General features: G+C 32.3%; 1 protein-coding gene across 2 annotated transcripts in view; it reads left to right on the top strand.

The window, feature by feature from the left end:
- Positions 1-4,989, top strand: part of Kua (Plasmanylethanolamine desaturase Kua) — a 20,783-nt gene extending 15,794 nt beyond the window's left edge. For both annotated transcript variants that reach the window (XM_043016500.2, XM_043016501.2), the window contains exon 5: positions 2,777-4,989. In XM_043016500.2, the coding sequence (XP_042872434.1) occupies positions 2,777-2,980 (204 nt within the window). In that variant the 3' untranslated portion in view covers positions 2,981-4,989. The remainder of the gene's footprint in view (positions 1-2,776) is intronic.
- Positions 4,990-10,000: the final 5,011 nt, after the last annotated feature.

Genomic DNA, 10,000 nt, shown 5'->3' with positions numbered 1-10,000 from the left:
AACGACGCGTATCGCATCCCCAGCGAACGGGGCCTAGAATGTGAGTATCGCAGTCAGTAGCGATCCGTCCTAGAAGGGGTTTATAACATTAGTGTACCCTCCGTCATCTTAAGTATGTACAGTTTTCTAATTGAATCAAGTTTGGAAGTAGATTAATTGATCATAATATTAATAATCGGCTAAGTTATGTTAATATAAATTCTTCTTGTGTTTATATTAATATTCTAAATTACTTTGGGAATCCTTTATAAATTTGGGGAATGTTTATATATATAATGATTATTATTTATAATATGGGGTAGATATAGTGATATTGACATTGAATTATATCGTTAATAGTTATTATATCTAATAATTATTATATGATATAAATGAGGAAAAATTTATAAAATATTTAGTATATGTTCCCATTTTTTAAAGTGAGTTATTTACCTGCAGTTTGGTTAAGAATTTTTATTAAAGGGAGTAGATTATCTGAATTTTGTTAAAGTCTTCAAGAAAAATAATGTGTGTGAATACCATTATGACAAAAAGAAAAGAAAAAAACCTGACACATTAATTAGCATTATCTTGGTATGTTTTGATGGTTGAAAAGTATGAAAGTACTCTGGGAAATCGACGGGAGCTGCCGGCATTTCAGCCTTACAATACCCATGTCCATATATATACCCTGATGCCAAGTGCTGCCATCACATGAGGTGATATCATGTCACCCGGTATTAACAGGTTGTGCAAATGCATGAATGGAGTTCATTATTAGGAGAAAAGATATGTTACCTTTCTTAAAATTTCTATGAGGCAAAGAAATAATGTTAAGCTTCTCTTTACTTTTTCATTAGAATTGCCATAGTTTTCTGATTCTATTTAAGACTAACTATCATTCCAGACCTGTGCATGTAGCAGTCTACTATCCTCTGAATGCATAGGCCTAAATCCAGTTACTATTCATATTTTATGATCGCGTCCCAGCGAAGGGCTTCAATGTGTGGTTAAATTAAAATACTCCTTTGTCGAGAGGGTTTAAAATGTGTAATTGATATCAAGTTCTTAAACAAGTTCCAGTACACATAAAAAGAATGCCAGTTTGGGATTAAGAATAGGATTGATTCATGTTAATTTGTAATTCGTGCTAACATATGTTAATACTAAAGAATCCTCTTGTTGTTTATATTATCAGTCAGGTCTTTGTAAGTCTTTTATTACATAATCTTATTTGTCGAAATAAAAAATTTAATTATTTATTATTTTATATATATATATATTTTATATATATAATATATATATATTACATATATATATATACATGTATATATATCATGTATATATATACATGTATATATATACATGTATATATATTCATGTATATATACATGTATATATATACATGTATATATATACATGTACATATACATGTACATATACATACATTACATGTACATGTACATGTATATATGTATATGTATATGTATATATATATGTATTTGTATATGTATATGTATATATATATATAATATATATATATATATATATATAATATATATATATATATTATTATATATTTATATATTATATATTTATATATATATATTTATATATTTATATATATTATATATATGATTTATATATATTATATATATTATATATATATTATATTATATATATATATATATATATATTATATATATATATATATATATAATATATATATATATATGAGACATATTGAAAGTTAAGCAATAAATCCAGTAGTCTCTACCATAGACCTTTCCCTCAGCCAATCATACAGTCCTGCTTCCTGGCCCTTTGTCTTGTAAAGATGGAAAGTAAAGAGAGTGAAGTATCTATAGATAGATAGATATATGTACATACATATATGCTAAATTAGTACTTCACTCTCTTTACTTTCCATCTTTACAAGACAAAGGGCCAGGAAGCAGGACTGTATGATTGGCTGAGGGAAAGTTGTATGGTAGAGACTATTGGATTCATTGCTTAACTTTCAATATGTCTCATTCATAAGCTTGTGAGTCTTTGGTAGCAAGCCATGATTGTGCCAAATAGGACATTAGCAGTTAATGGTAAACTTTTAAGATATACCTTGAAAGCCATTTGAGACCAGCAGATTTGATTTAGATGGATATTGATTCATGCATTGTTTCATATGAATAGTGTTCACAGGTAAAAGAAGAAAAAAATTTAATGTACCTTAACCCATTCGCACCGGGCTGATTAAGTACCTAATGCTGCTCCCATTGTGAAGATAATAAGCAGACGGAGCCTCCACATGCTAGATCTATTACGGCGTAATACCACAATACACTTCTCAGAGCACCCTGCAGACACCCAAATTTACGGGATGCTGAAAGGCGTTGTTGTTGTTGTCGTCGTTTTTTTGATAAGTCAAGAACAATGTGTCTAAACAAATGGAAGTGCAGTGAGTACATACACAACTAACTATGTAAATTGTGGATTTAATGGGAGAGATTATGACATGATAGGACGTCAGGAGCAAAATATTACCATGACATGAAAGCACATCATCTAGTGTGAATGGGTTAAGCTGTATTTGTCTGATTGGATGCCCACTACTCAAGGCAAGAATGCATGACCCTAGCATTCTGAAGCAAGCAGGGACCTTTGAGTCACAGCAGCAGTGTATATATATATAGAAAATTTTAGATATACAGTTCTCAAAATTCAGTATTGGATGTATTTTGTAGTACTATCAACAGTGCCGTATAACCAAGTTGCATTAACACGAAACAATCTCTTGCAGGACCTGCACATCATCCTGCCGAAGAGGCATCACCGTATCCACCATGTTGCACCACATGAGACCTACTTCTGCATAACGACCGGCTGGCTCAACTACCCCTTAGAAAAGCTCAAGTTCTGGATCTCGTTAGAGTACCTGATTGAGAAGGTCACCGGCTGCAAACCCCGGGCAGATGACTTCAAGTGGGCGCAGAAGAGAGAGTGAAGCAAGGGAGGAGAAGTGGAGGCGGCCAGGAGAAAGTGAGAAATTGGTGGTTTGAATATTCATTCAGTGTCGAAGGAAGGAAGGAAGATGGCACAAAATATAGAAAAAGTACATGTAAGGTATGAATATATTTGTAGAGAAATATAGAAAGAAAAGAAAGGGAGATAGCACAAAATAGAATAAGAGAAAGAAAAGAAGAATGTCTTTTAAATGGAGAAAGGATTCTACAAGTGATGCCTGGATAGTGTTGAAAATCATTTTGTAGCTTATACACCAAGATGGAAAATGAGAAGAGAGGAAGAAGGAATAATTCAGAAGAAAAAAAATTGAAAAGAAAATAGCTAAAATTAAAAAAAGAAAAAAATGTCATCCTATCATATGAATATTAAAGAATTAAGCCAAAGCTTCTCAGTGAACAAAAAAGAATGATAATAATGAATTAAAACTTTTGTAAGAGATTAGATATTTTACTACTTTAGGCACTGTCAGAATGTAGAATATATTAAGATAAGGGTTTTTTACTTTTTGTAGGTGTGAAAGGATTTAGCCATATAACAGAAAAAAATTACTGATAAAACGTGCACAATGCGTCTCTCTGTTCATGCAAGGCTCACTTGTAAAGAAGGTGGTTGATAAGAGAAAATTACTGAAATAAAGACAAAAACAGAAAGTGAACAAAGCACGTTATCTATGATGTCCATTCATAGTCTATGATTGTGATAGTCCACGAGTCAAGTCTCAAGTGAAATCGTAGAAAGAGTCTGGATATTTGCTTTCTTTGTCTCATTTTATCCTTTTCTTCCTTTTTATCTTCTCTTCTCTCTCTCTCTCTTTCTTTCTTTCTTTGTACATTCTCTTAGCTTTTTCATATGACTGTGTATACTATGATTTTCTTTTCTTCTTTTTTTCATGGGAATCTAGCAAACAGTGGAAAAGAAATAAAGGAAAGAGAAGTATCTGTCTTGTGTGGGGAGACTGATTGAAAGTCTAATGAATGTTTTTTTTTTTTAATCTTTTAAATTATAATTTAAACATTGCATCTCTCAAAATGAACTGTGCAGAATGTTTGCTGATAATTCGCCTTGAAATAACATCACTAATCCAGACATTTGGAAGCATAGATCTTTAGGTATTTATTACCAAAATGATAGTTTGAGTTTATATATATACAATATATACATTGAATTTTTTTCATATCTTTATTGTTCATGGGATCGGTGTATTGGTACGCGTGGACCATAGCTTAAACAAAATGAATGAATATATAAAAGAAAATAGTAACAATTTTCTCTCAGGATGAATTTACGTTACCAGATTATTTTTTGACGCCCCTTGTTTTCGCAATTTCATTGGTGGCAGTTCAGGCTGTTACAGTTAAGTTTTATATCAAAATTATATTCGCAACCAGTGGTAGTCCACTATATGACGTGAGGTGCATTCCTCTGTCTCGCTCTGTCTCTTATATACATCACGAAACAGTGATTGTGGTAATGGTTAATATAAGCATGTTAAATCTTCAAAAGCTTTCATTGCGATTACAAGCAATTAAAATCAAAGAGTTTTTTTATGAAATTATACTGTTAACCAAAATGTGGTTATGAAGGGCAGCAGTAAAATTTGATATTATTGCTTCTTTTGTATAATGAAACCCAGTGATTGTCATTAATTGTAAAGATAATGTTTTTAATGTTGATATTGAATACACTCCATTAATCATTGGAAGCATGTTAAATGCAGCTGGTGAGATGTTAGAATACTGTAATATGTGTATGTGTTTTTCTATGGGTGTATCACTGTGTGTTAAAATGGATACATATCTAAGCCCATGTACAAACATGTATACTGTAGTAAGTTCATATGTACAGTTATGCATTGCAATATATATATATATACATAGTTGCACATGTGTTTACTAATAAGCTAATACATGAATAACCACAAAAATATACTAATTTAAAACTGCAATGTATTCTTCCGGTCTAATGCAATTGATCAATTATATCTTGTTATATGGGGTTTTTATTTTACCTTATTTTCTGTAGTTAGGTTGTTTATTCAAGTTTTCAATTATATTGACTGTGCAGCTTTGCGTTAGCATGTATTGTTTCTATTTTTAAGCTTATTTTTTGTTCCCATAGAGGGATATTACTTTTATTTTGTTCTGAAAATGTATGTCAGTTGGCATATATTGATTCATATTCAGCATTATTACTTCATCAATAGACTTGTTATGACTAGAGTACAATGATTTAAGAATGCACAAAGTATTCTAATTTTGAAAGTTAAATTCCTTTTCTTCTTTTTTTTTTCTTTTTTTCTTGTCCATTAATGTCATGTATATGGCATGTAAACAGCATAGATGAAATTACAAGATTTACAGTTGTTATAAGAAGTGAAATAAGTGACAATGTATGTGAAATTTGCCTCAAATATTAGTTCAGTGGTAATGGAGATATTAGGTATTTGACTAAGTATAAGAAGAATACAACAGATGGTTCTAAAATTTCACACAGCTGATTTTCATGCCTTCACAATGTGTTGAAGAGTGGAAATTAAGAATATATGATAATTCTTTTCACTTTAAGAATGTATGGTAAATAGATATATTTTTTTATAGGATAGAATTATTACATGACTATGAGCTGTTTTACCATTCAATGTCATGTTACCTGGAGGAAGATTATGATTACATTCAGAAATGAAATTGTACTTATATTATATAAAAGTGATATTTATCATTGAAAAAAGAATTTTTATAGATTTTTTTTCAATAGAAGCTGTCTTCGTACATATTCAAAAGCTCAAAACCATTTGAATACAATATGATGTATACATTATCTTAGGGTCAATACAATACACATAAAAGCTATTGGCAAGAAAATGCTATAGTAAGCTTTTGAACTTTTAAGTCAACAGGAAGTTCTCTTGATATCTTTAAATGATTTTATTCATCTGTACCCTTATTTCTTTTCATTTTTGCTTACAAAGCCTACTTAAATGAAATTATACTGGCTTACAATGCTACTTCGGTAAAAGCATAGGAAAATATATAAAATTCATATGATTTCAAATGCTACCGCCAACTACCCTAGATGGTGATGCGGCAGGTGATTTTAAACAATTAATCACTGAATGCTGTCACTATACTGTGAGACTTCTCTCTAAGGAATCTAATGCACATGTAGCAAAGTTCTTTTACCTTAGCTCATGGGCTGGGGGATAATTGTTGGTCTTTCTTTTAGTTTTACAGACTCATTTGGGTCAGTTTCTCTTCTGCGGAAAGTGCTAGGATATTCCAGTGTAAGTGTAATGGTGTTAAGAGGACATTTATTCAGTTTATGATTTGGATGTTGAAGTTTTGAGATTTTCATTGATTTTTTTAATGAGCATTTGTTCACCCTATTAACCCGTTAACGCTGGGTGACATGATATCACGTCAAGTGGTGGCAGTGCTTGCCGCCAGGGATGAGATATTTTGTGATGGCTTTCCATATGGCCGGCATGCTGGGTGATCGGGTGCATAGCAGTTGGCAGTGGCCAGAGCAGGAGAATAACCCAAGGTGTTAGGCTTTTGCACTTGAAATACCCTGGAATTAAGACCAATTGGAGCCGAAACTGCCCCATCAGCAATGGGTTAAGGGATATTTCTCTTTTTTTTTTTTTATTGTCTAGAATTTTAAAAAATATAGCATTATGTGTAACATTCTATAGAGGTCTATTGAGATTGGAATACAAGCTCAGACAGACAAATAGTATTTACACTTTGCACGAAATATGATTAAAAGAAAAGGAAGAGAGACTTCTTGCAACTAAATAGCAAGATTTTGGGATGTGCTGTTTTGTCAAATTGAGGATTTCTTTTTGAAACACACCCTAATTCCTTCCTCAGCCCACTGATGTGCTGCCCTCCTGCCTCTTATGTAATTGAGGTGCTGTGTTTACTGAATTCTTATTGAACATTTGCATAATAATTCTTATATGGCTCAAATTTCAGCATGGTCTTCTCAACATGCTAAGGCTTGTTCATCATCATCATCTTCACTTGAAGCAATATCATCATATCTATTTTAAGCACATTTGTAATTTTTGAAATGCTTTGCAAAGATGCTTGAATATTTTTTATTTTGTAAATACCAAATTCATATATATATACATATATATATATTATAGATATATATATAGTAAATTTCATATGTGCAGAAAAAAAATAAAAAAAAGCTTGATACTGAGATGGCATATTTTAGCTAGAGCAAATGCTAATACTGTGATAGTTTATCAGTAGGTGAACTAAATGAGAATAGGGAATGTTCACATAATGAATTCCCTGAAGTGGTAGGAAAGTGTCTTTTTCTTTTTATCCATGTACTGGCATACATCCAGCCTCAGAGTATGGTCTGTGAGGAGACCCTGGCCTATTCTCTTGTGTAGACTTGCTGTAGGGATTATATTGTGGAGAAGGTAAATGCTGCCGCAGGGCCTGATGCACCCTTTCCCTTGTTCACCCTTTTTCCTATCTTTCTTTCTTTCCTTCTTCCCTGTCTCACTCACTCCCTGCTACACTAAAAAAAAAAAATTCTTCTTCTTCTAACTCCAGTGCTACTATTACTGATAATTCTACTACAACTAGTTGTGCATCCTCTACAACTACTATCTAAAATTGTATTTCCACTTTTGCTTCTATACCTCCTTTCCTCTTTCTTCTCTTCTTCTGCCTCTTACTTGTCCACTTCTGCATCTTTTTCGTCTTCCTTCTGCACCTTCTCCCTCTTCTTTGATTTTATATCTTTCTCTTCATCCTATTTCTCTCTCTATCCTTTTTAGCTCTGATGACTGTCAATCTTTTTTTTTATGGATGTTGAATAACTTTTTTTTTTTTAACATGACAGCAACCTCAGTAGAGGAACCTCCCCTGCTTGTGTGTGGGTAATAAGTCCTACCTACAACCTTCATGTATTCACCTCTGGCTGAAACTTCAATGGATTTCACAAGGATATTTTCCTCTTTGAACCTCCTAGCTTTAGCTGTTTCTCAATGCACTCCATGTTGTGTCACACCAAAGCTTAGTCTAGTGTGCACCTTGACATTCTATATGCTTTTTTTTTTATTTATTTATTCATATTATAAAAAGAAGATTATAAAGGCCATGATTTGGAATCCATTGTTGTCAGCATGCTAACAAAGAGCATCAGGTTTTAGGTGCTTAGACTGAAAAAAAAAGAAAAAAATATAAAAAGAAAAAATACAAAAATTTGTAAGGATATTTTTGCACAGTTAAAGTAGTGTGTGTGTATATATATTGTATGTGAATTGACACAGTCTTTGGTGTGTACTTTCAGTGATTGATGTAGCTTTTGTTGACTTTGCTTAACAGAAAATAGGTTTGATAGCAACAGTAGTTTGAATGAGCAGAAGCATTATTTTTTATGTAGGAGAAATGTAAATGATATATCATTGTCACACCTTTTATACAGATGAAACATTGAAATTTACATGCACCTTCTCAGTGGGAGCTATTTCTAGAAACAAGATGCTAAAAATCAATTAGACAGTTGTAGGGAGAGATGTAGGTTGATTTTCAAACTTGTCCATAGGTAGATTCATAACATCTCTATATTTTTATCTCTCACATGACATGTTTATCTTGCTATTACTATTATTTTTATAGTAAGTGATGAGTTTCTCAGATGTTCTGTTTTCCGACTTTTTCAGCTTATGTCTAGTCAATGGCCTTATGAACTTGGCTTGTTGGACACAAAGTGTAGATAGGAGAGAATTGATATGATAGAAATCAAAATTTTTGTTTTTGGAAGATGCTGTGAATCCCAAACAGCTTAAGTTGTTGGTTGTCTTTGAAAACCAGCAGCTTTTCTTGGTCCCAGAAAGCCTGTGTGATCTCTCATGTTTAAAAATAAGTTGATATAGTCTTATTAAATGTAAGTACAGCTTTGGTGTTGATGAACAGTTGTAATTTCAGTACAAGGAAGACTTTTTTCACTGCTTGTATCCCCCGCAGAGTGGCACTTCTGTGGCGGACATTCCTTAGGTGTCTTGATAGCCAGTTTCTTGGAATGAGGCTTAAACATAATATCGGTGATGCATATCTTCTTTGCTAGTGGGAAGTAGAAGAGAAAAACTTTTTGAAGATCATAACTACATGTCGTGTCATTCTCATTCCCCTTTATTCTTTTCCTTCTGAATCGTCTAGGGGACGAGGACTCATTGTACCAGTACTGTGGCTAATGGACTGCTGTTGTACTGTGCTGTCATACAGTATTCTCATGTAAAGTTGCTCCTTTGAACGCCATTTACCCAAGGGGATTCAGTACCCATGATCATTATTTCTTTTGTATTATATTTCCATTTGTGGTATAGAAGAATGATAAAAAAAAAATTGGTCATTGTTAAAACACAAAAGAAGTTTGCTCAAATGTTTCAAAGCTTTGGACTTGTATCTTCCCAAATATGGGATATAAGCTCCTTATATATGTGAGTTTAAGCAAATACCATGTGAGGACTGCATTTTTTAGATAAAAGATCAGGAATTTGACATTCAAAATACATTTCTGTGTCAAGTCTTGTGGGTTGTTGATTGGCTTGTGCACTCGTTCAATCTCTACTGGGTTGTTTTTTGCAGACAGGGTTTTGCTTTCTAAAGCCTGTTCTTCTATAGCAAATTCCATCCGAGAAGGAGACAACCCATTCACCATAATGATGATAAGGAACTTTCCTGCCACAGTAACTCTTGTAAAGTTCTGAAGTACTCATTAAGCATGAGTGTGAAAATGGACTATAGAGTACTATTCTTCTGGTAAAAGAGAAGATGGAGGATCATTATAATCAGAGGCCTTTTTTATCACTAAGAGTAACTTCAACCAAGGTGAAAGGATTCTGTTTTAGGGTCTTCTGTTTATGAACATTAATATATACATACAATATATATATATATATATATATATATATATATATATATATATATATATATATACATACAAAATATATATATATATATATATATATATA

Source organism: Penaeus japonicus, unplaced genomic scaffold (assembly GCF_977035675.1).
Source record: "Penaeus japonicus unplaced genomic scaffold, GWHDUDI00000001_assembly GWHDUDI00000018, whole genome shotgun sequence".
Taxonomy (NCBI): domain Eukaryota; kingdom Metazoa; phylum Arthropoda; class Malacostraca; order Decapoda; family Penaeidae; genus Penaeus; species Penaeus japonicus.
Note: the sequence above shows the minus strand (reverse complement) of the source record. Positions and strands in the feature narration are given on the sequence as shown.